This window comes from Varanus komodoensis, unplaced genomic scaffold (assembly GCF_004798865.1).
Source record: "Varanus komodoensis strain SLA01 unplaced genomic scaffold, ASM479886v1 scaffold48, whole genome shotgun sequence".
Classification (NCBI taxonomy): Eukaryota; Metazoa; Chordata; class Lepidosauria; order Squamata; family Varanidae; genus Varanus; species Varanus komodoensis.
Window position 1 is genome coordinate 4,442,643 of NW_025336059.1, and position 26,826 is coordinate 4,469,468.

At 50.7% G+C, this 26,826-nt stretch overlaps 1 protein-coding gene across 1 annotated transcript; it reads right to left on the bottom strand.

The window, feature by feature from the left end:
* Nucleotides 1–1,182: 1,182 nt before the first annotated feature.
* Nucleotides 1,183–25,281, bottom strand: TMEM240 (transmembrane protein 240). Its single transcript, XM_044445310.1, has 4 exons — nucleotides 25,033–25,281; nucleotides 24,645–24,751; nucleotides 2,740–2,948; nucleotides 1,183–1,474 (listed from the first exon to the last, which is right to left on the bottom strand). Exons 1-4 carry the CDS (start codon nucleotides 25,279–25,281, stop codon nucleotides 1,326–1,328), a joined length of 714 nt encoding a protein of 237 aa, XP_044301245.1. The 3' UTR covers nucleotides 1,183–1,325.
* Between the last annotated feature and the right edge of the window lie 1,545 nt (nucleotides 25,282–26,826).

Below are 26,826 nucleotides of genomic sequence, written 5' to 3' on the forward strand. Positions count from 1 at the left end.
CCCCGGGTTCAATGACCATACCAGGGCCAAGTAGCCCATGAAGAGAAAACCTCCGTGCTGAGACCCTGGAGAGACCCTGTCAGTCAGAGCTGAGCTAGGAGAACAACAATTCTGACCTGCATGGAGGCCCCCGCACTGTTCCCAGGAACTGCAGCATTCACAAGACCACTGAACATGCCAAACGAGTCAGCAGTGGAGGTCCCACCATCAGACCGACGGATCTTGCGATCCTTGGAACTCCCTTCCGTGAGCAGCGGGTCTGTGATGATAAAACACCCTCAGGGTTTCAACGCAGCTCCTCGCCCCGCCTTGCCAAACTGGATCTCCTCCCGACATCGTTCCCCATGGCTATGGGTTCAACACACCCAGAAGGAACCACACTGGGTTAACCCTTCGGCAAGGCAATGGAAATGGAGATCTAATCATCCGCACGGGGAATGTGTGACCAGCCAATGCAGCTCCCATGGCTGCGAGAGGGGAGCTCTGTTTTACCTGGCTTGGAAGGATGTTCGACCAAAACCTGCAGTAGTAACCCCAACGCGGCAGCCTCAGCGTGATGGTTTTGCTTCCAGGCTGCCGGCTGCCAAGTTTGGCCTGGCCAATCAGGGTTAGTTGCCGCTTTCCAAAATGGCAAGTTCAGGCTGACGGAATGACAACCCCTCAATTTAAGAAACAGAACACACACACGAAGAGGAAATGAAAGAGGAAACCAGGCTACCAACCTGACTCTAAAACAACCAATGTGGGCCAAAGCAGAATATGCAGCATCGCCACCAGACAGGATAAAACCTCAAATCAAATCCGTGTTGAAAACAAGGCAACCGAGCAACTAAGAAGAATCTTGGGGCAGACAAGAGAAGATAGGACAAAGTTGGAGGGGAGTTTGGAAGTTCTTGGACGCTAAACATTGCATCTTCGGGCCAAATTCACCTACAAAGACCTTGAACAACGACAACGGATTTTCCAAACGAACTAACAAAGAAACAAAACGGAGAAATACAGCGGCACGGCTGGACACCATCAAGGAAGCGACTGGCTGGAAGTACATTGCAAATTCTCTTTCTCCCCGTTTTGATTTGGGTTTTTGTTTTTTTACATATGTACAGAAGTCCACCAAGAAAATGGTAACCACAGTGCAACGTCTCGGGCGCCGGGCATCCGGGACGGGGTTGAATTGTGCATTCTCTGTGTGCCAGCTGAGCACACTGTTCGGGTAAGTAAAAGGAAGTTCTTAAGCCACAGCCATCGAGGAACGAGCAGACGGACGTTCCTGTGACGGAGCGCCAACGGCAAGTTCAAGGACCATGTCTCAGTCTCTTGTTTCCTCAGAGGTGTCTGGGACTGGGATGCCCGTTATGGTACAGCTTCTGTTTGATATGCACCATATTCCCGGTAGGCTCGTCATATTGCCGGTGGTGACGTTTTCTGAACTCCTTGAAGTTACAAAATTTTGGAATCCATGACCAAGAGTTGTCTGGAAAGAGAAGAAACACAGAGAGAGACCAAGGGAGAATGACCTCAACACCACTCGAGAATCTGGCTCACTTCCGGCCCGGGAGGCCCCTTCTGACTCGCTCTGTTTCTATGTTTTGCACAGGTGATCTTTGCCCAGCAAGAACCAAGGGATGGAGTATCCTAGACCAGAGAAGACCAGCAGATAGGTCTGGATCACCTGGTGGACTTGCCCCAGAGCACCAAGGGACCTCAGAATTTTCCAGAAAGCCCAAATGGATGCAGAAATGGAACTGAATGAACCTGAGTTTGGAAAAATGTGGCAGAGCCACTTACGATACGATGCATCAGCCTTTCCCAACCTGACACCTTCCAGATGGCTTTGATTACAATGCCCATCAGGCCAAGCCAGCATGGCCAGGGTAATGGGAAATGTAGCCCCATTTCTGCTGGAAGGCACCAAGTTAAGAAAGTTTGCAAGACGACCATGGCAAGCATTGTGGGATCTTCCCTCCCCTCCCCTCCCCTCCCCTCCCCATTTTTTGTTCTTGCATAGCACAAGGGAGATTACTAGAACCTCAAACATCTCCTAACCCAGAGCCAGGTGCAAAATGATCGTTTAGATAAAAAACAGCAAAGGGTGACCAATATTACAAGTTCAGATCTACGTCCGAATAGAGATGCTGAGAATTGTCGACTTTTCTTCAGCCTAAAAGCCCATCGGATTGGCCCCAAGATGGCTTCCATCAGCCCCAAACCCCAAGTTTGAGAAACTGGCTTAACTTCTTTGGGTTCCTCCAAAGGAGCCGGAGAGCTGCGGCAAGGGCGGCAGGCTGAAAATGCTTTGCGAGAGATCATTCGCACCTTCTCTGAAAAAGGAGAAGACTGCAGGTTCCTTGGGACCCTTCATCAGCCCTCAGTCCAAATTTAGCCATTGCAACTTGTAGGGTATTTCCAGGAACTTACAGATCCAAGAAGCAGTGTCTTTTTAGGAGGGTCGACTTTAAAACGCTACTCGATAAAAATTGGTACGAATAAAAATGAACAACTAAGCAGATAGTAAAAATAAACTAAAATGGATAAGGTATCAGAGCGAGCTCAACAGAGAGGCCGCTGCTCCGTTGCCATCTTGGAAAAAGTCCCCAACTTTAGCAAGTGTTGCAAATGCCTTTCTCTCTGGGGCTGAAAGAACGCGCAATTTTAAACCCTTCAGAGGCCGGAGAGAGAGCCAAACAGAGAGGTCGGCTCCCCGTTGAAAGACAATCGCCGCGGCAAGACTCCACTTACCATACCGTTGGCTTGTCCGCCACGCCCGCACGGCGTAACGGAGCACCCCGTCCATCCACACCAGAAACCAGCTTATACAGAAGCCCAGCAAGAGTCCCAGCATGAGGTCGATCTCCTGCTTCGTGACATTGTCAGTCACAAAGTAATTCTCCGAGGAGTCCACCACCGACTGGTCTCCGTCGTATGGGATGACATAATGCACATGATGCCTGTGGGGTGGGGAGGCGGGACAAGAGAAGAAAAACAGGACACGTCACGGGTTTGGAAGCAAACGGGGACGGCGAGGGCTGGAGCCGGGGTGTCCTGCTTTTCCTCAATCCATTCTGTCCACATGTCGCCTTTTGTTCCGTTCTCTGCTCGCTTATGGACCCTGACTTTTTCAAAGCAACATGCAAGAATTTCATTCCATTTGCACGAAGCAGGAATGAAGTGAGGAGCTAAGCCCCCCCGTCTTTAATGTGTATCGGCTTCATTACACGTCTGGGCAGTTCCCCCTCCAAAAGTTAAAATGGAGTTTCCATGTCAGCAGAAAGCACAGGCCCCGTTCAAAGAAAACCAACCTGCTCTGACTCGTTTGTGAATTTGTCCAGCCCGCCCAGTGCGCAGGTGCTAGAAATCCCACCCAAGTTCCAGTCCGGAGTGAGAGAACAGTGTAGCTGGGCAGGTGCCGGGACCTTGGCAGAAGGTACAGCTAACGACCCTTGGTGGCTCACCACAAACAGCCCACGAGGATGACCTCTGGTTTGCTCTTAGGCTGCAAAGTGTGACTTGCTTAGGGTTAAAATGATCGTGGTTTGTTCGCACAGTGACAACACAACAATCCACATTTATACGACAATCCACATTTCAACAACAACTCAAACTCCACTCATACTCAGCCTCTGGATTGCTGTGTTGGCTGAAACCAGTCAAAAAGCTGCATGTTCGGACCCTGAGATCTCCAAGTCGAAAGGTCAGGTGGGAAGCGGCCTTCGCCGCCTGAGACCCCGGGAAACCGTTGCCCGTGAGAGGAGATGCACAGAGCCAGGCCAAGCAGCTGTGCATCTCTTCTGCAGCCACCGTGCGAGGCCGTTCGTGGAATCATTGAGCTGCAAGCATGCTAAAAGATGTGCCGAGCTGAAGTTAATGGCCCTCTTGCCAAAGCCAGCTTAAGAAATCTCATTGCCTGGGGCGAGGCATCTAAATAGCATCCCTCGCACGCACAGGACTGAACAAGAGGGCACGACCGGGAACACGTTCCCCGAAATAAACTCTTTTTGTTCCCAGAGGAGCCGTACGGCTCCACACTGCCTCCTTTCCACCCCAGTGCTGTGGTTGAATTGTGAGGAGGGGAGAACGGAAGCGGGGGGGGGGGTTACATTTCTGACCCTGCACAGAATCCAGGTGGGACTCACACTGATTTATAATGCTTTTGCCAGATTGGAAAAAGTCATACACTGCCTTGGAATGTTTCTGTTGGATTATAAAAAGTCATAAACTGCTTTATTGTGCTTTTGTCAGATTGGAAAAGTATGAAGTCATTATAGTTTATAATGTTTTTGCCGGAGTGGATAAATTGTGGGCCAGCTTGTCATTCATTTCTGAGTCTGTATTCAGGGTCCTCCTTTTGATTCTGTTACCCACCTGAGGAGGGTAAATAGCTGTCATTAATCAAATCCTCCCGTACCCAAAAATGGGTGAGATGCAAATTGGAAGATTCACCGCGCGATCTTTTACATGCCTACTCAGAAGCAGGTCGCACTGAATTCAAGACATCTGATTTCCAGCTCAGTGGTGGGCTGACCTCCACCAGCCTGGTACCTGCTGGACATCTGGCTCTTCCCCCACCATCTAAGACCAGCATGATCAATGTTCACAAGTTCTGGGAATCGCCTCCCAAAACATCTCAATGGCACCATGGTTGTAGTTCAGAGTGCCTGAGACACCTCCAGCTATTTCAGCACAAACAGGTAACCACCGAAAGGTTGCGGGGAAAAACACCACTGTAGGAACAAGAGGGTCATATGTAGTTTTGCCCTGATTCAGATGGGAAGCACAGAAATTCACAGAAGGTGGTGATTATCTGTCAGTGAATTCACTTCACTGAGAGCGCAAGCCTTCATTAACAACCACCAACAACAAAGTAGCTAGTCCTCATGAAGCAGCAAATATGCTTGAATCCATAAAGACAATCCTGCCAAGGTAGCAGAGTGGTAACTAGCCATCCCTAACCTAGCAACATGCAAATGTGTTGGACATTAGCTCCCATCTTCCTCAGCAAGGGGTTATGTGATTTGTAGTCTTCCATCTGGAAGGCATGAGGTTGCAAGAAAGGACAAGAAAGCAAGAATTCCAAGCAGTGTCCCAATCTCCAATTAGGAAAACTAAACCACACTTTCAAAGCAGACAATGAAGTGACGGTCAAATAAGCATCATTTCTACCGAACTTTCCCCAGTAGCTCTTTCAAAATCTATTGATTTGCTTCTGTTTTTCCACCCAGGGATGCAAAATGTCTTTCAGCACCAGGCCTCTTCACGGCATTTCAGCTTCTGGGGGCTGGAGGGACTTCCGTTGGTTTGAAAGCTCTGAAGAAGAGTGCTTATTAACTGATGCTTTCCAGGTGATTTTTATGAGAAGTTAACTGGCTGGGTTTCCCTCCTGTGAAATTTAATTCGATCCCAGGAATTACTTTTTAATATTTGCATAAATAGATAGATCTACACCAGCGGACAGAGATGTGCAAGGGAGCCGAGTGGCAGGAGCCGCTTCGGAGGAGCTCTCCGTGGTCCTGAACGCAACCCCGAACTAGGCCCGTACCCCTGGGCAGCCTGCTGGGGGCTTCGTGGGAGCTCTCCCCGGTGCAGCGCGCTGCCCCGAAATAGGTTCCCGCCCATGGAACGGCTGGTGGGCGCGTCATGGGACCTTCCATGGTCCTGAACTCAGTCCCGAAACCCAGTCCATGGACCTTCCATGGTTCCGAACTCAGGCATGGCCAGGGGGGAACCTTGGAGTGGCAAGTGAAGCTGGTGACTGCTTGGGACCCCTTGTCCATTGCATCTATAGAAAGCTCAAAATAAAGCTGTAATGGATGAGGAGCCCCACTGACCTGGGAGTTACAAGTCTCCCCGACAGATTTGTGTCCCGTGGGCCTGGGCCCCCGAATCATTTTAATGACAACCAGCACTCTCCTCCAACACCTTCAGGGAGTCCAGCCCTGATTTCCTCACAAGGCACTGATATGCTTTGTCCAAAGAGCCATCAAAAGGATAAAGAGACACGTGGGGCAGGAGGGAAAGAGAATTTGATAAGGAAGGAACTTGAGCTGATGATAAAAGACCCCCTTGCTCGTCGCCGACTCACAAAATGCAATTTCTCCAGACCAGGTGTGTTTAGCTTGCTGAGCACCCTTCCCGTGCCCCGAATCAGTGGTCAGCCGCGCATAGACCATGGGGACCTGGGTCCTCATCCAGTCCATGTTCCCCCTTCCAAAACAGAAACATGGAAACAGAGAAACAGAGCGAGTCAGAAGGGACCTCCTGGGCCATCTAGTCTGACCCCCGGCTCTAGCCAGCGCCACTCACAACATGCCCACCATGTGCATGTCCAGCCTATCCTTGAACACCCTCACCGATGGGGCCTCAACCACCTCCCGGGGAAGCCCATTCCATACCCTCGGGGTCCTGACTGTCAGGACGTGCTTCCTGGCATCCAAATGCTCCTGAGAAGCTTCACCTTGAACTCCAAAGAACAAGAACAGGGACTGCTGCACAGTTGTAAATTGCCCAAATGGTGTTAGCCATAAGTCTGCAAAGTTGAGTTGGTTACTCAGATTTAGGGTTGGGGGAATTTCACTAGGCCTGCATTTTAACATCACGCATCTTGCACAGATTGGGACTCGGTGATCCTGTTGTACCTCTCTGAATGTCGTGGTGCAGTGCTTAGTGGAAGAAAGGAAAGGAGAGAGGATTTGCATTGAGAGAAGAAGCATCTAAAATGCTTTGCAGCAAAGTGAATTCAAAAATGTACATTTTGGGGGAAATCGCATTCAAAAATATGACTTTTTGAGCGGATTGTTGCTTTAATGGCAGAAATAGAATGAAGCAGAACAAGCATGTCTGAAACTTGCAGAGAGCAGAAATAGATCATTTACTGCTAAGGATATTCCAAACAATAGCTCCAAGGATCCCCCCTTTTCGTTAGCTAGCAGAATTTTTAAAAACCTGGAATTCCTTTGTGTAGCACACCGAATGCCACCTGGTAGCATAAAAAAAGCTTTTCTCATTCCTCTGGCCAGCCTGTTCGTAAACAAAGTCTACTCCAAGGTACAAGCAATCATTAAACAGCCCAAGTTTGCTTCCCTCTTCTCTGCTAGAATTCCTCGTTTCCTCATATGCAAATACATGCAGATTCCAGTCTGATCTTATGTGTGTTTAGGCAGAAAAAGTCCTCCAACACAGAGCCCTTCCCAGCCAGAGTATCTGAACATGCTTGGGATTGTGACCTTAATAAATTTAGCAATCAAGTTAAAATCTGCCTTCTACATTTCGTAGCATAATGTTCATGCTGATTTACTGTATTTTATGGCATTTTATCATTACATTCTTATTGTATTTTATATGTTGCTGTCAACTGCTTTAAGATCTTTGACTAGTGACTAAAATAAAAGGGGCCAGAAATCCATGTATACTGTATATTTATTAATTTCTACGAAGCAGGTAAATAATTGAAAAGAGTGTGGACATTCCTATTCATTCCTATTCAATGAATAGGAAAGGATTTCCAGGATAAAATACATCCCTATAACAACCTGCTTCCAAATAGAAGCTATGATGGCGGGCATGTCATGAGCGGAGCTGGCTGGAGCCGGGGGTCCGACTAGATGGCCCGGGAGCCCCCTTCTGACTCGCTCTGCTGCTATGATCGGGCAAAACTAAGACACTTATTTAAAAGTAGCATCCTCTTTATTGTATTTCCACCGATGAATAATTCCTTATTCAAGGACATTGTGTTGTCCATTAGAGAGGCTCCAACTGTTTTCCTGAGTAAGACACAAGCGAAGACCCACAGCAGTGGAGCGCACGGGGTGACCCACTAATTGTGGGGTTTCTCAGATCCCCAAAGGTGCCCATGTGTCGAAAGGGCTTGGGGAGTCCTGCTCTTTCCCACTACCTGCTATTTTTTACTGGGGAAGTTTGCGCTTGGAGCCAAGCCAGTGCTGTGACGCTGCACCAGAACGGGCAAAAATGGGAAACACACAGCAGCTTTGAGAGCTCTGGAAGGACACTTCTGCCAGCCTGCTCGGCAGGGATGGTAGAACTTGGATGAGGGAAAGAAGATCCACTCGACTGGGTGAGACCAAGAAGAGCAAGAAGCTTCGAAGAGCAAGAAGTCGGCCTGCCTAGATGATGCCCAGGATTAGAGAAAGAGAGGATAGAAGAAAGCAGGAACTTCCCAGGGCTGTCGGTGGGGTTGCAGCTGTTTCCCAAATCCAACTGGCTCCAGGAGGAAGCGCGGCTGTTGCAGGAAACACCCAACAAGCCAACCTAAATCACAGCAACCGTTTCCCAGAACTGACCGGCTGCTGGAGAAATCACTCCAGAACAGACAGCCGGAGGAGCTCTGTCCTTCCAGAAGTTTGGGCCTACAACGTCCCGCACCGTTGGCTTGGCTGCCCCGGGAGGTAGAAATCCAAAGGGTACGGTGTGGACATTAGTAAACAAGAAATTATTTGATTTTACATGTAATTACTGCGGTGAGGATTGCATTTGCTCAGCACTAGAGAAGTGAAGAACTACCCACCAACGAACTGATTCTAAAAAAGATCTTGGACTGTGCAGAAATGGATAGATTGACTTTATCATTGAAGGAGAAGGAAGATACTGACTTCTATCAAACTTGGGACTCTTTTTATCATTGGCTAGAGAAACGGGACTTCGTATAGATTTAAATATGTTTTTAAGTTATCGTAAATGGAAAAAAATGTGGGGGCTGACCCAGCAGGCCCGATGTTTTTGATGATTGAGGTTGTTCTTAGTTTTTCTTTGTTTTTAGCATTACAATTTCAAATAAAACTTATTAGGGAAAAAAAGGAAATCCAAAGGGTATGGCCCAGCTCCATTCAAAGAGAAAGGACGGAGCGTTGAAATGGCAAATGGTGACCAGGGGTTGTCATACGTATTCCCTGTACACGTCACGCTTTGCAATTCCTGCGAGGAGCCCAAGGTGGCTTACGTAAGTCTTGCTCCTCTCCTTTTCGGGGCCCCTTAATGAGCAAACGCATAAAGTCATCGATGCAGCATCCATGCAAGGAGAGATGCCAGTGGGGACGGGAGACGCCAGCCCTTCTCGGCCTGCATCCCAAAGGACGAGGTGAATTAAAAGGCAATCACAGTTTCCATTGCGTTTTAAACGGGCCGATCGATCGGGATAATTTCTCTAAGTTGATCGCTGCTGATTGCGGCAAACGTCCAAGGTGTTAGGACAGGCTAGGTGCGTGCCAGGCTGCCGACAAGGTCACGGGGAAGAGACTGCCCCTCGCCACCGAGGCGGTTTGCGCTTTGCTTGGCGCTGCAGCAATTATACAAATCCCTCTGCAGCTGCACGAACTCGGGGTGCCTCTCCAGAGTCGCCCTGCCCAATTTGGAGAGGGAGAATCCTTACTCCCCAGAGGGCCTATGGCTCCCCAAAGCAGGTGGTGGCTTTTCTCTCACAGCCAGGCTGGCTGTGTGCTGTGCTGCGGTGCATGCCTGCAATTTGATGCCTAAGACTCTCAAACCCACACTCTAGCCTTCAAGTTTCTAGCCTTCAAGGATCTAGAGACATGAGGACTAGGAACTGACCAAGGAAAAGCCATTGAGAGACTTAGGGTACCAAATTCTGGCCTTGAGGACCAAATCCAGCCAATCTGGGATTCCAGCTGGGCCTTCTGGGGTTTCCCAAACACCCACAGCCACTTCCCTGACCCTTACACCCAAGCATCCATTTTTTCGGTTTCCCGGGTTTTGTACAGCCGTTTTGTCCCATTCTAAAGGTCGAAATGCCTCACCGAAAGCTTCATTTTTCACTTCAGCACATTTATATGCCACCTTTCTTCCTTCTAGAGGACCCAAAGTAGCTTACCAGGTCCTCATCCTTCCATTTTATCCTCACAACAACCCTGCGAGGTAGGTTAGGCTGATCGCCAGCCTAACCTACTGCCCCAAAGCTCCATGGCTAGGTAAAGATTGGCTCCCAGATCTCTGACATATTTTCCCCTCTTCTGGTGGCCCGGGTCACCCCTGGAATGAAGCCCCAGAATGAGTTCAGTCCATGGGCTTAAAAATATTCAAGCATCTTATGATCTGAACCAAAAATTTTGGCTTTCAGCTCAACTCATAAAGATTTCCATTGCCCCCCAAAGTGCAATCTATTCCTTCCAAACAGACTCACATTCATGCCTTTGCTGAAAATAAGAAAATGCCGACGAAAGAGAAGGCATGAGAGGACTGCAGGAGGGGAGGGAGGAGGAAAACTGCAGGGAAGGCGGAAGATAGAGGTAGACCGGCAGGAAAGTCTTCAAAATGGACCAGCTCCTTTAGAAACGTCAAATAATTTGGAAAGGCCTGTAGAGAGAGGTAATCGGACTCCACCAAACTGAGTTGACGTCTCACCTGCCTCTAAATTTAAATGAGAGATTCATTTGACTTCAGCATCCCTTAGTGCAGAGTCTCTTTCAGACCAGGGATCAAATCCCATTCCCAAGGAAATGTCCGGGTCTGTGGGGGAAGACGACGAGCTGGGAAGCATCCAGTTTGGGTCAAATGACCCCTCGTGGATGATGGGCTGGAAGCTTCAGACTGCCCGAGTATAAGAGATGAGGAAGGAGGTAAGGAGGTGAATATGGCTGTGCTCAGGTGTTTTTACGCAAATACTAGAAGCCTTTGGGGCAAATTTGGAGAGTACCTAGATTTAGCTTCAGCTGTTGGGCAGTATAAACAGGTAATAGTCAGACAGGCGGAATATTTCCTGATGGTTATGTCTCCACTGGAGAGGGTCTGGAGGAGGGCGACAAGGATGATGCGGGAGCTGAAAACAAAGCTCAGTGTGGAGAAATTTAAGGAACTGGGCGTATTTAGCCTCAAGAAGAGAAGACTGGGGGAGGTGGGAGGGCACCTGAAAGGCTGTCCCAAGGAGACAGGACAAGATCGCTCCTCGATCATCCCAGCATGAAGGCACGGAATGACAGCTCCAGTGACAGGAAGCCAGATCCCGGCTAGATACGGGGGGAATCTCCTGACTCTTAGACAATGAAACCAATGAGGTTTGGGATTGCCCACCCTCCGGATGCAGCTGGACAGACATCCTAGAGGGATGGTTGAACTCGGAGTCCTGCGCTGAGCAGGGGGCTGGATCCGACGGCCCTGTGGCCCCTTCCACTTCCCGAGGAGTCCATGAAACCTCCATCTCTCCATGGTGCTCCATCCTCCTCGTCGCACCAACACAAACTCCCCCTCGAGCCAGCCGCCCTCCAGCAGATCGATTCGGATCCTCGTTCTAACACCGCTCGTGGCAAGAACATGACGCACCGAGCCCAGATGGAGCGAGGACTGGCAGATCCGATCACAGCCTGTCGCCAGAGTGCCCGGGAACGGCGAGCCGAGTGGGGGTTTTCGCGACAAGCCAGACCGAAAGGCGGAGGTGGGGGAACCGGCGGCGACAACAGGTTCCTTGGCGACATCTCCACGCCCGGCTGGAATAACGTGAGCTGACAGTGCAAGATGGAGAAAGCAGAAGTGGTCTTGAATGCACCAGCCGGGGAGAGACGGGCACTCTGGCGACGGGGCCGGGAGGCTGACCAGAGGTGACAGGACTCCTGCCAGCAAAGAGCGGTAATTCACTCGCTTGTCATTCCCAATGCCGGTCCTTTCCGCGTCTCGGAAGCAACATGACTTTGGCCCCAGAGCCTTCGCTGGACTGTGGGCGTCTTTACGGAGCTGCTCCGTACAAGGCCAGCGAGGGCTGCGGTTCGAGTCCCCGCTCAGCCACAATGCTCACCAGATGGTTTTGGGCCGGTCACTCACTCTCAGCCTGCCCTGCCTTGCAGGGATGTTGTTTCGATGCTATGCTGGCACGGAGGAGGGGTATGTAAACCGCCTCGGGCTCCTTGCGAGAGGAAAAAAGATGGCATGGCACTGCAGTGTAAGAATAATTTAAAAATAAAGGTTTTCCTGCCACTCGGCCCGCCGGGAAGCCTTTCAGACTTTTTCTGAATGAGGGGAAGCACACAAACGCCAGAAAAGCACTCCGTAACTGTTCCTTGGGGGAAAGTGGTACGAGGAAGAAGGCAGGGCCATTTGGGGAACCTCTGGAGTGGGACTCCAAGACAGCCAAATCTGGCCCCTGGATGTGGAGTTCTCCATTCCTTAAAGGGTTAGGAATCTCAGTTATAATAAGCTGGATCACTGGTACATGCAGGCTAGTTTTCCCTTCACGGGCTGGCAGCAGCTGTCCAGCGATCCAGGTAAAAGGTTTCTCCAGCCCTATCTAGAAATACCACGGACTGAACTTCAGCCTCTGGCCCATGCATGCTCCAACTGGAATGCTGGGGAATTGTTAATTGTTAATTTTGTCAAATTGGTTTCATCTTCCTTGAGTGGCTTGTCAGGATTCTTTATCCCATCCTCCACTCATTGACAGAACTGGGTTTTCCGTACAAGAATTTCATTGTGCTAAGACTAGCACTCATCTCTGCGAATGCGCACTCACAATTCTGAGCAAACAGTACCTGCAAATTGGGCCCAGTTTAAAAAATGGCCCAGAAGTCCCGAGAAATGACAGAACTCAGAAAAAGTCTTGCTGCTGAAGAATCTGCAGGTCAGAGTCACAGAAATACAAACTTATTTGAATCTATTTCAGATGCTGCCCGCATTCCTATTTCATGGTATAAGGAGTTTTGCCCCATACGAAGGTTCCTTAGCCCCTCTATAGCTGCAATTTCTACTGCCCTTTTCCATTTGCAATTGACGGGAGATTATTTTCTTGCCTGCAGAGTAATTTAAGTGCACTTAGTGAAACCACAGTGCACAATCTTAAAATTTACACGTGTTGGCTTTAAGGTGCTTTAGAAATGAAATGAATAATCCTATAGATGTAATATGAAAAATTATCAATACAAAACATATCTCACCATTGAATCCATAGTAAAAATATACTTTCTGGGGATCCCCTTCTGGAAAGCTTCCCAGCATGCAGAGCTTCAAGCTTGCCTTTCTGTAAGCGGGCTGATGGGCGGGGGCTACACTCTTTATTTTAAAATGTTTATTCTGTACCCGCAGCCTCTGCAGTCAGTTGCATTTTCTGAAAAGCCCCTAAAAGACTTAACAAGACTTCCTCCCTTGGGGTTTTCCAGCGTTTCTGCCTGATAAGCTCCTGAAAATTGAGCAAGGCAGTTTGGGTTTCTTGTTGTTAATAGAACTTTTAACAAGGAGAAAATGAAGTCAGAGGAGCAGGCGAAGGAACCATTCTCCTCTTGGCACCTCCATATACTCCTCCAGAGCTGAATTTCTCCAGAATTCTCACCCTTTCCCACAATTTGCAGGGGCAAATTCTTCCCATGGCCTAAATTAAATGGATTTTTAAAATCTGCACTCGGCCGCTCATAGCAAAGCGAGAAGCGCTGTCATCCACACGGTTACTGTCTTACTCTTCCATCAACTGGTAAATACTGTCCACCCCATCCATCGATTTCCACTACCTGCTATTCATTCACCCTTATAGAAAGATTCCCTGATGCGATGTGAGCAGGCTTGCTAATTCGAATTTAGCAAGTTTAGCTCAGAGGGAGATGGGGACATGGAGGGTGCGTTGACCAAGTCCCCTCCACAAACAATAAAAATAAAACTCTAGAGCCATACCTACTAGATTCCCCAAGCTAGGGGCCTCTAAATTTTGCTGGAATGTGAGTCCCAACAGCCTGATTCAGCTAGACCCATGCCTGGGAACGCCAGGGTGGGAAAGGCTGCCCGGTTTTCCTGAAGGGCCTTTGGATGGGCCTTGCAAACGCCTGTCCTGCTGGGTATTTGAAAGCCAAGTGCTTGTTTTGCTGTTCGTGTTACAGACCAAAGCCAAGTTCCTTTTTGGAGAGGGGGTCCTGCAGATCCCTGCCAGGGGATCTTCTGCCTTCAGACACACACCCCAATTGCAAGGGAAGTCAGAGGAGCAGGCGAAGGAACCATTGCAAGAGCACGTGGGGAGCAGAAGCAAGGAAGTGCAAACCAGGAAGACTTTACGGGTGGATCCCCTCCAAAGAAGACATCCTCAGCACGGGCCCGACTCTATTGCCAGGAAAAAATTGTGGTGAGGACGAAACTACCATAAAGAAAAGTGCAACCAAAAACTCAAATACGCAAGCACTGCTCAAGAGGCATGCCTCAGTCTCCCCAGTGTGAACAAGCACCAGCCGAAAACAATACCTGCTTTTCGATCAAATCGCTTGTGTTTGCAAGTGGGAGTGGGACTCTTTTGCTGGGGTCCCTCGTTCCTGTGAAGCACGAGAGACGGCTCGTGCCGTTCTGTTTTTCCCACTAAAGTCTTGCAATCTGCTGTCAAAAATTCCCTTGCTTGGGGGAGAAACATGTTTGCCATATGGTGTTGGCGCACAATGGCTGCTCCGCAGTTGCGAAAAACACAAGGCTAAAAAGGAGGTTTGGGGACAGCTGACTAGGACTGGAGACCCCCATCTCTGGGAGGCCCCTGCCCCACAGTTGCTGCAATCACGGGCCAGGGGCTTTGAGGACCTCTGTCGCATCGAACCCCCCTGGAAGAGCCGTCTTTGGCCCAGGTGGGCTTCATCTCCTTCTGTCCCCGCGTCGTTTCACCTGGGATTTTTTTCTGGAATCAAATAACCTTCCCTTTTACAAAAACGGGTCGCTGGCTTTTGTGGGCGAGAACACCAAGAATGCTCTTAAGAAGGAATGACGTTGCCTTGACCCAGGCAAGCCCATTTAGTAGAGTGGCCATGTGCCCTGCTTTGCACAGGGCGGTCCTCGGCTTGAAACACTACAAGATGCCCTCAGTCCGAAGGCTTGTCTCGTTCAAGACGAACCAGAGAGAGGCAGGCGCATTAGGGCTGCTCATCAATTGTCGGCCACACCTGGACAACGGACTGGACAGGTAGACCGGCCCTTCGCGACATCACCCTGCCTCCTCGGTGGAGCTGCATGAAGTTTCCAGATCTCTGTGTCCCCCACTCACAATATTCCTGAGCTTTCGCCCACGGGTTCCACCTTTGCCCTCGCCAGAGAAAACCAGTCCACGGAGCAAAGGCAGAACCGTGAGTGGCACTCCGCGCCCCCTGCCTGAAAGCGCCCCTGGTTCCAGTCGCTGCTGCTACCCCGAAACGGATCGCATTTCCAGGCAAACCAAGTCTTGCCGATTGCTCAGCCTACAAGTCCCATGCTCCCTTACCCGTGGCTGGCTGGCTACGGCTTTTGGGAGTCCTGGCAGGGCATCGGTTGCCCACTCCTGGCCTAAATGGCAGCTCTAAATGGCCAGTGATCCAAATAAATGAGCAAATTTACTTGTGTATTTGTTATATCCACATCCCGCCTTTTTTCTTTTCATGGAATACATTTGGGGGTTTCCTGGCCTTTGGACAGTTTCCCCCCATTCAGATTGTCTGAAATGCCTCTCTGAAGACTGGCTGATTGGCCGGACAAGTGTTAAATGGAAAGATGTGGGTAATTTTGATCATTTTTGGCCCTGCCTGCCACTGAATCGTTCCCCCTCCTCCACGACCCCTCTGAAAATTCATTCATTTCACTCATTAGGTTTCTACATAAGCTGAAGCTCTCTGGGCCGTTTACAAAGATCAAAATTTTAAAAGTAAAGTACAAAAACCATACACAAACACCCTCATAAATGTGCAACACTGAGAAAGACATACCTACATCTAAAAGCCATTTAAACAATCAACAACAAACGGGGAAAAGGCAAGGCCTGCTTAAAACCTCTTCATCTGCTGGCAAATGCCTGAGAGAAGGTCTTAACCCAGCATCAGAAAGAGAGCAAGGTTGGCACCAGGTGAGCCTCACGAGAGAGCGAGAGAGAGAGAGAGAGAGAGATCGATCCACAATTGGGAGGCAACACCAAGAAGGCCCTGCCCTGCACTGCCACCTTCCAAGCCTCCCTCAGAGAGTATACCTGGACAGGGGCCTTCGATGTTGAACATGGTTTATGGGTAGACTCAAAATGAGTTCAGCCTTAAGGCTGAAAGAGGTTCCGTTTATTTAGCCTATGTGATGCTTCTTGACCAGTAGAAGTACCACAGGGCCCTGGGCAATGAAAGGTATCTTCACCATCACCTGCTACCTGGACCTTTGAAGTGGAGACGCTGGGAACTGAACTTGGCAGCTTAGGTGTGCAAAACGGATCCTTTCCCACACATTGATGGGATTCCCCACCTGTACAGAATCCAAGCTTTTGGGTGTCTATGCAAATTTCTCTCTAACACAGATCAAACGGCTTGCAAAACGGTTTTCAAATGCTTCCTGCTGGCCCACCCCCTTGACACTCGTTTCTTGCTCAGCTCTTTCGAAGAAATTGAATTATGGTTCCAGTTTGAGGGACGTTAAGGTTTGGCTTGAAGGCTGGTGTGTGTGGATTTTCCTTCCTCCAAAACAGAGTTATAAACCAATCGAAGAGAAAAGCACTTGGCTCCCTTCACAAGAGCTATTCCAGGAAAGCAGGGGAAATTCCGGAGAGTATTAAGAAATTAAGATGCCCGTTAAAGAACGGCACTGGTTGTCAAAGGAGGTTGCTTCCATGTAACAGAAGGCCATGAATTTGCAATGAAGTTTCCCCTGTAAGGGGATAGATCCCAGCCCACTGAAGGGGGACAGAGACTGGGTTCACACAACACAACACACTCAAGGGTTGAGTGTGTGTGGCCACTCATGGTTGTTTTGGATTCCTGGGTTCTGGTGGCACCTCAACACAGCTAAGCGAGAGATCCATGTTTTTCTGAGCACGAACAACCCATTAAAAGAATGTGTAGTTTCTTGTGGGGTTGTGAACTGTGGGTTGTGTTGTTAGCAAGCCCTGGTTGGCTAGCAGGGCTGAATTCAGCCCTCGTTCTGCACAAGCTGCATGGAGCTGGAGGTCTTGGGTTTGGGGAAGGCCGACGCCGAAATGAGCCACGTTTCTTCAGCCTGGGGTGCCCGGATGTCTTGGAATACCGTTCCAAGCTGGCACCACAGGTGGAAGGTCAGGCAGATGCCAAGGTTCCACGTCCCAGCAGGGGCCCATGGGCAAGGCCCCCCAGGACTTCCCCTCCTCTTCCCCACTGCAGCGTGCATGTTCACCGCCTCTTGATCTGGTCCAGAAAGTGGTGGGTTTTCCTCCCTCGCTCTGCCTGTCCAGCAGCCATGATGTGGAAGAGGAGAAGGAGAAAACACTGGTGAACACAAGGGTGAGAAGAGAAACAGAGCAAGCCAGAAGGGGCCTCCCGGGCCATCTAGTCTGACCCCCGGCTCCATCCGGCTCCGCTCACGACATGCCCACCGCGTGCACGTCCAGCCTGTCCTTAAATGAGACACCCTCAAGGAGGGAGGCCTTGAGAGTTCTCCCCTGACCCCTGGAGCTGACGCTGAGCGGTGGAGAAGGAACTCGGTGGCCTGAGTGGTACATTTTAGCAGCCTGCAGGCTCCTCTTTGAAGGGCGACCAAGTCGGAAGCCCAGAAGAAGGAGAGGGGATGGAATCTGGAGGCTGCCCGCTGACCCCAGTCCCTCTTTCGTCCGTCTCCTTTTACAGTACGGTGGCCGCCTAGGATCAAAACCAGGCTCTGCACATGGAAGGGGAGCGGAGGTTGGATGCCCATGGAAGCCACGGCCCCCTCCTCTAGGGACCCCCCCTTCGGGGCCAGTTCCAGGTCTCGGGCGGCTGTGGGCAGGACCGCCGCCTCCACTGCCCCCTGCTGCTCTTCTTCCTCGACCCGTTTCTCGCCATGGCGGCCATCTTGCCCACGCCAGAGCAAGAGGCAGGTCAGAAGCCACGGCGAAGAGGAGAAGCTACTCCAAGGGGGCGCCCTGACCGCGTTCTTGGACTGTGTCCCAGGAGTCCTTGTGCACTGCCCCGAGTTCTTCAGCTTGGCAGCACGGAAGGACATTATTATTAATAGAGAATGAATCAACACACGAATAAAATGTGAATTAAATTCTTTCCTCTTCTGCTGGCTGCATCCCTGCATTTCAGCCTCCTGTGAATCCTCCCCCGTTTTATCAGCCCAGGCTGTCCTGGCGCAGCCAGTCCCACCACCCCACTTTAAAGCAGGAATCCCCAACCTAAGACCTTCCAGAAGATTTTGACCACAGCTCCCATCAGCTCCAGCCAGCAGAGCCAGAGAGGATCCTCCCATGCCTCACTTTTAAAAGTTTTTTTTTTAAAAATAAAGTAGGTTTTGTAGCTGTTTTGCTTTTAAGAACTGAAGCCATCTCCTTCACTATCTCAAGACAGAAAAAGCCTCCTCTTAGATCATATCGGCTGCAATGTAACCAAAGTTATATCCCTCTTCCAAAACAAATATTTAAGTCATATGCAAATATATGCAGATTTACTCTTTCCAGAATAATTCGGTTCACCCAATCCTTTAATCATGGGATGCCCTAATCTTAAGGTAGCCACTTCTGCATTCCCGAAAGATACAAAATACAACACCAAAAAGACATTCAAAATCGTCACTAAATTACCTAGCTTTGGTCAAAAGAAACCAGGGTATGGCTTGGCACTGAACTTGAGTATGCCAACGTCTCCTGATAAATACCAATTTAGAAATAATCATTGGCAGCTAAAGTGAGATGCACCTTCCCACCTGCAGCAGGGAAGACTCGAATGAGGCGAGCTGCATTGATGCCCAGGCTTTGCTAAATCTGGCAGGGTAACATCCAGGCCGATGCTGCTGTCCCTTGTTAGGGTTCTGGTCTTTAAACCAGACCCAGATTGGCCACTGCTACAAGCAGAGCACTTGTCCTTCGCAAATTGGACTGGGTTTCAGGAGACTAGTCCTCAAGCTGTCAGCCCCGCTCCGCAGCTGGCTTTGCAATGCCACCAGAAATCTGCAAAGTGCCTTCCAGCACACTGTCAAAAGGTGAGGATGCGGATCTGCATCGGTTTTGCATGTGCTGATCTTTACGGAGAGGAAGAATTAGTGTCACAAAGAGCACTAATTTCATCGTGTTGGCCTTCCAGCACAGCTGCATGTCAGGATCCTCACCTCTGGTCGCCAACGTCAAGACACCCATTCAGCCTTTCCATACATCCTGTTTAAACCAGGAAGCCCGCCAAACGGAGATCTGTCCACTGAAAACCTTTCAAATAGAGGATCATCCTGTGTGAGCCAGGGCAATTGATCTCCCTAGACCGGGGTTTTCTAACATGGTGCCCATGGGTGCTAATACACCCACACACGGGGTTCTTTTCTTCGAGTTTGCTTCAGAAATTGAGCATTCTGCCAGGGCAGTCATTTGGCAAGACTCCCTGTGACTGGGTCAAAATTTCAAGGCCTTTGGTCTTCGTCTCCTTCCTTTCTCACCACAGAGCTTGAAGATTTCCGGGGAAATGAATGAGCCAGAGAGTCAAGACAGTCAAAAGGAAGGACTTGGTGTCCATAACACATTTATGGCGATTGCGGCTCCAAAATTATGGTGAGAGACTTTAAGTGGGGGGGCGGGTAGATGAGCAAACAGGTTCTCTGACTTCAGGCATTTCATATGACAACCGGGATGCTAGGGAAAGTTGGAGGCAGTAGAAGAAAGGGAAGATGAGGGCAGTGGCGAGGAGCACTTTCCCTCAGCTTCGGCTGATCCATCAGCTGCGTCCCCACCTGGAGGACGACTGCCTGGCGATGGTGACGCATGCATTGGTTACTTCCCGGTTGGATTTCTGTAACGCGCTCTCCGTGGGGCTGCCCTTGAAGACAGTCCGGATACTTCAAATGGTGCAAAACAGCAGCCAGGTTGCTGATGGGGACTGGGCGTTATTCTCACATAACAACAGTCCTCTACCAGCTTCACTGGCTCCCCATCGAAGTCCGGACACAATTCAAGGTGCTGGTTATCACCTACAAAGCCCTTATCAGCTTGGAACCTGGATACTTGAAGGCACACCTGCTTCCATATTTGCCCTCCCACCCCCTGGGATCGGCGGCAGAGGCCCTCCTCCGGGAACCCTCCGTGAAAGACATCAGGAGGCAAAGTACCCGGAGGAGGGCCTTCTCTACAGAGGCGCCCCATCTGTGGAATGTGCTCCCCAGAGAGGTCCTCCTGGCACCGTCGTGATTTGTTTTTCGGTGCCAGGCTAAGACCTTTTCATTCAAACAATATTTTAACAATGTTTAATATTTATAAGTTTTAATTGTGCAGCCAGGGTGTTTCCGGGTTTTAATTGTATTTGTATTGTATTTATTTATTTCTGTGAGCCGTCCCGGGGCTATATAGCAAGGGGACGGCATACAAAAACTTTAGATAGATAGATAGATAGATAGATAGATAGATAGATAGATAATAAATAAGACCAAGGATGAGACGGATGGAGTCCACCAAGGAAGTCCCAGCCCTGAGCTTGGAAGAACTGAGTGGGGCTGTCATGGACATTTTGGGGGTCTTTCCTTCACAAGGTCGCTGTAAGACAGAGATGACTTGATGGCACACCATCAAACAGATGTCTTCAAGGAGGGGGTGTCCCTCAACAGGTGACGGTGGCCATGAAGCCACCCATTGGGAGGTCCTCAACCCTGGTTCTTGTGGAACATGGGCGGGAGGGATGCCATGCTTGTGGGCTTCCCGCGGGGAGCTGCATGGCCTCTGTGGGAACGCGAAGCTGCCTTGGGTCAAAGGCTGAATCCAGCACCTTTGCAGGGGAACCTCAAGAAGATGTGGGATTTGATTCTGTCTCCAGCAGGAGGCAGCTGAAGCTTTGAGATGCCACCACTGGAATGCGGTGGGGGTGTCTTTGCTAGTGCAGCAAGCCAGTCTGAAACTGGGGGGTGCAGATACCAGAGGGACCAGGGGCCCCTGGGTAGGCACCACGGGAGGGGAGAAAGGCCACGCCGGAACGAGACACCTTGTGGGTGTCTTCCTAGCCCTCAAAAACTCACAGCCATCAAGCAACAGTTTCTGTGGTTCTGCTCTTCAGGTTCTTAATTTAAAACCGGATATGCCCTTCAAACAGAGGATTGTCCTCTGCAAAGGGAACGGGGCCACCTTAGCAGCTGTCCAGGTGAGGGTCATTCCAGCACTGGCTACAAACTGGAGACATCAGCCATTTCCCCCTGTGAATTCACAGGCATTAAGCCAAAACTTCTCAATCAGGGGTGCCGAACTTGATGTCTGGGGCCAAAGCTTGCGTCCCCAGATGACCTTGCGTCCTTCCTTCTGGCCCACTCCCTTTCCCGCAGCTGCTGAAGCTTTTTGGCTCCTGGCAGAAATGTCTTTCAGCTAAAATAAGCCAGTATTTTGGCCTTGCCCTTTTTCTTTGGCCCCAAACACCACTGGGATGCCGTCCCCAGAAGCTTCTCTGAAATGGGATTTGGCGCTTGGGCCAAAAGGGGTTCAACACCCCAACTCTGGGTGCGGAGAAATGGAAGCATATCACACCAATTCCATACAAATCAGATTGGCTGTCTAAATCAGTCGAAAGCACTGGACTTGGGCTCCTAATTCCTAGACAGTTTGGGGCTTGGAGGCCCACTACCCACATGAGGCTGCCCAAGACTTAAGCTTAGCACTGAAACCTTTGTCTCTGGGCCATGAGGCCTTGTGAGATTGTCAGGTACCAGTTGGGGCCCCTTTGGTAGCGGCCCCACACCCTTGGAACTCTACTCTGACAGAATACTGATGTCCTCATTCTTGCAGATTTTCCTGAAAACCTTTTCATTTCAGTCTGCACTGGCAACTTTTAATACCTGGTGTTTTAAAGGCATTTTATTTAAAGCTAAAATTTAAATGTCATCGGTTCTGTACGCGAGCCAGGGCTGATTCTGTGGATGGGCGTATTAGTTTTACATCCTCGGACTCCTCTCTCAACAAACCAACGAGAACAAGCCAGAGCAAAGGACGTCAGATATATGAAATCTAAAACGCATGCTACCACGACCCACAAAACAGCTAAAACTCCCACAGCGGCCAGAGATGTTGAACCTTCTTCAAGCCACCTCCAGAGATGTGCCCCGAAAGACGCCTTCAAAATCTCTCCGATACTTCACAAATTTTCTCCTTCGGTCCGTTAGCTCCATTCTCTTGGGGCAGGCACCCAAGGCTCATTCGTAACCCTCATTTCAGGAATATTTGGGGTCACAGAACATTATTTCAGTTCATGCGACAGAACAAGGCAATCTTCAGAGAATGCAAATTCTCCCCAAACCTGCCAGTACCTCTGCCCTATGGAAGACTTTGCCAGTGTTTCTAAGAGCAAGACACTGCAGCTGAACCAAGCTCACTTGAAACTAAAGGGGGAACTTTAGGTTTATTTTCAGCTTTAAGGGGTGCAGTTCAAGGTACTGAAAAGTTCTGGGACTCGGACCCCTGCAGCAAATGCATCCCCCACGTTGCCCTTGCTAGCTTTCATGTGCTTTAACAGCTCTGGGTGCGTGTCTTTAACAGACGGTTTGCTAAGACGCCTCTATTTGGAAAAGGGGGTGGATGAATGCAGGAAAGGAGAGCACTGAATTGCAGGAGGGAAATATTTGGGGACCCCAGAAGGTGAAGTACACCTGAGCCAAAAGGAGGCTAACCCAGGGGGATCCAAAGCGACAGTGCTCACCCAGGCCTGGACTGCCCTCCCAGCTCGTGTGGTTTGGGGGGCAGATGGCTGCCAATGAAAAACTTGGGGCCCAAGCCCATCCTGCGGTTTTTAGGATCCTCCATTAATAGGGCTTTCCAGACTGAGGATGTACCATTCCTGAAAGCCAACCAGCTACGTGGCCTATGGTGGCAGGTAGGGATGACCAGGCCCTAAACAGTACGGAACCGATCCTATTCCATTAATTTCCCCGACCAGCAAACTCGGAAGCAACTCCATTTCGTGGTCAAGCATATTTACTGCCACAACTGCCCAAATCCTCCACATCTGGGCCACAGTCTTATTCTGATCCTCAGCAAGAGGACTGTGTTTGTAATGCCAGCTGGCACATGCCCTTAGACATAGCATTTGGGGAGGTCTGTCTCCTTGCCCCCCCCACTATGGGATGTGCCGCACGTGGGCAGCACAGGGCAGGGCCTTCTCCGTAGTGGCACCCAGGGTTTGGGACACTGTCTCCAAGTAGCTGTGCCTGGTGCCCGTTCCGCTACCATCGGGGGGACTAACCTCCATTTGCTGCTGCAATGAAGAGCAATAGACCCACACTCCGAATCCCTCCCCCCCCCACCACTGATAATCCCCTGGCTTTTTGGCTTTATTCCAGGTTTGGGCCCTGCATTTGAGGCTGGCAGCCTTTGCTATTGCTGTTAGGATGGTCGTGCGAAGTGGGATAAATCAGATCTGTGCAGGCCCCTCTGCACTGCCTTTCCGGAGAAAAACCGTAGGGGACACAGTCCGTTTCTGCTCACCGACAGCGGCCAAAACTTTCTGCTCTTTTCTGCACCCCCGTCAGGCGTGCGCAGACCTCTTGCGTCTACCTAGAGGTGTTCCAGATCCTGACCCGAAAGACACCCGAAAGAATCTTTCAAGGTTTCATCAAGATGTCTTGGTGCACATCGTTGGACCAGCAAACCCAATCTGTCTCAGACCCCTTAAATTTAGCACCCAAGGAGCAAGGGAGCCCCCGATCAGCGGTACATGGCCCGATACCCTCCAGTAGATTACAGAACCCATCTATCCGAGCCAGTGTGGACAATCCCCAGGGATTAGGGGATCTTTGGTGCGAAAGAGAAACCCGGGGACCAGCAGCTTCCCTGTGCCTGCCCCAGACCTTCCATACAGTAACACAAAAACCAGAAGAATTTTTCAAGCCTGCCAGCCACTTAAGAGCTTACCTAAAACCCACAGCAAGCGCCACACCATTACTTTCAAATATTCTCTCACACACGGAGGGATGAGGAGCCCTCATGCCATTGAGGGCCACTGCCCAGCATTTCCAAGGTCTGTTCTAGCCTTACGTGAGCGCTGCCAATTTGATTGCAAACAGGACTAGAACCTCGCTGCTGCCCAGAGAGGAAAAGAGACAGGCTGGTTCCCAGCAACGGTCCAGCTGAATTCTAGTCCTGAGTCCAGCTAAATCTGGGATTTCCTGAGCCTGGCCCACAGAGAAAGTCTCACAGGGCAGAAGGCACAGGAAGCAGCCTTCCCAGCTTCCGCAACTTGGGGGTCCTTCGTCCCCCAGATCTGCCCCTCAGGGGCAGGCTTCTTCTAGAGATGGGGGTATCGTTCGACCCTCAGAGCCAACCCTCAGGGATAAAACGGTCTGATTCACACTGCATCTTGCTCTAAATCTCTCCACTATCGTCTTGCCCTGTGATGTCACACCAGCACATCCGTTGATCGGTATCATAATGCAAAGCAAACGGTGGGTCAGGATGAGTCCCTTTGAAGTTTGCTTCTGCCACACACACCCAGGGAGCTGTTCTCCCAACACACACAGACACACTCCTTTCCCAACTGCCATACAGAGGCGAGAAAACGGCCTACCTTACAAGGTTGTTGTAAGGATGAAAGCAATGCCTGGGACAAGCCTTTTCAGCACTCGGAAGTGCTGAGTCTTACGGCCGTGACAGGTGCAAAGGGCCCCCTGGCCATGGAGCTGGCTGGAAACACCCTATTTACAAAGTGCCTCGTTTCCTCCGGTCGCCAAAGCGAACAGCGAGGCACCATGCTCGCCATCGGCGAGCGCCTTTCGCACGACCCTGTCCCCCCCTCGCACACCCCCCAGAAATGCATTCCATGCGACGCACGACTTACCTTCCACAATTGCAGTGGCAAACCCTGTCTTCCCCTCTCAGATGCGGTAAGATATAATTGTGAAAGCGATCCAGAAGTGCATTCATATCCATTAAGCATGCAATTGCCTGTAAGAGGTCATAAGGCACCAGGTGAGGTTTGCAGGAGCCGGGAAAGACACCTGGGGTTGCTTTGCACACAACAATACAGCCCCCCCCCATTCCTCGGTTTCCCAATCGCTATGGGCACAAGCAGACATGCTGGGATCCAGCTGAAAGGCTATGCTCCACGCATCCACGCATCGCCACGACCAAATCTCAGCCAGACCAAAGAGGCACGAATTTGGGGAGGGGGAGAGGGGGGTGGGGGGAACGCGAAAGGGTGGTCAAGAAAAAGAAAGCTTTCTTACCATAACAATAGAGGCTCCCAAGATCATAAATATCATTGTGTTAGCATTCATGGACATCAACTGGAAACTGACAACAGCCCTGTCACCTCCCCCAAGCCCACCCCCCACCCCCTTGCCCAAAATGAAGAAAAGGAGGAAAGGCTGCCAGGATTTTCTGCAGAGGTCAGAAATGGTCCCACACAAGGTCTTCCAGCCAAACTGCAGTCCCGAAGGGGGGAAGGCTCTGCCTCCCCCCCACTTTCCAAGCATACACAAATGCACAGTCCTGTGTTTCTCCCCCCCACCCCCCCAGCTGATTCTTCCGGCTTCTTCTTTGCTTCTTTCTCTGGATTTGTTGGTTTGGTTTGGTTTGGTTTGTTTTTCTGGGTTGCTCGAGAGAGAGAGGAGAGAGAGAGCGATTTTCCGGGGGCAGTGCAAGCGATCTTGAACCCCTAAACCGGAAAGGTCGACAGCATCACCGCTCTGCACTGCCCACGGAACACTCCACCGGGGAGAAATGGGTCCAGTCCCAAAAAACAAACAAACGCGAAAAAAATGAATTTACACACAGGAAGCCAACAAGGAGCGCGGAGGAGGGCGAAAGGATGGAAGAAAATGCCATCTTTCGACGCACTGAAACGACTTGGACGTTTCCTGGTTGTCCCTCTTTCTCCCAGGGAAAAAAACGAGATCCATCCCTTTGGAAATGGGGAAGCGATTGGTGCAAAGGAGAAGGGGGGGGGAGATGACTCCCCCTCCCTTTCTGCTTTTTCTTAGCAGAGGAAAAAATGGAAGACCTGGGCTGACAAGATGAGGTGGGCATAGACTGGCGTCATGTCGGAATCTATTTAAAAAGATAGTCGCTTTCTCTTCTTCGTTTGCTACGAAGGAGACGAGCGCGGGGGCAGCGCCAGATTCTGCTTTGCTGCTCGCCCAGCCATTACCGTAGCGGGCGCCTTTCAGAGGAAGAAAAAGGGGGAGGGGGGGGAGAACCCAAAACGTGACCTGAGGATGGATTTTGGCTAGCTGCACACACACGCACACACACACACACAGAGAGAGACACATACGCAAAGCCGCGGACCTCCCCTCTTGGCTTTGCTGACATTGAAACTGGAATGATGCTTCTGTACATGCAAAGTGCTTTGGAAAGGGGTGGGTGGGGGGCGAGGGGGCAGATGCCCCCCGATCCTGGCAAAGTCCCTTTCAAGTAGCAGCACGAACGGTCTCCCCCCACCCTTTCTCCAAAGAAGGCATAAAATCACATTTTTAAAAGCGAGCCTCTCCCTCCCTGCCGCCCCCCCCCGCGCGATGCAGCCCCGCCCAGCCCAGAGAATTTAAGATGTGGGACGGAAGGGCGGTGGGACCCACCCCATAGCGTCGGAGGGAGGGTGGGCTTGGCTCTGGCCGACTGCCTGCCAAGAGATGGGCCGACCTTCCTCTCTCCCCCTCGCAGCCCGCTCTGGTGTTACCTATTTGAGGTGGCGGCGGTGCTCCATCTTAAAGTCTCGCTGCTCAGGGGGAGGGCAGGATTGGAGAGAAGAGCAGTGCGGATCTTGTCTGTTTACTAACCTGCCTCCTCCCCCCCCCCCGCTTTCAGTCCCTCTCCCCAAAAGCTGCTCGATTCTCCCTCTCGCTCGCCCTGCCTTTAGCCAAAATGGTGCTTGGCCGCATCCCGCGCCCGGCTGGCTTCTCCGCTACCCTGGTGCCTGCGAACACCAAAATCCATCTTGCCTGGGAGGTCTCTGGCGAGGAGGCTGGGGCGCGCGGTACCCCCAACACACACACTCACACACGCGCGCACGCACACGCACA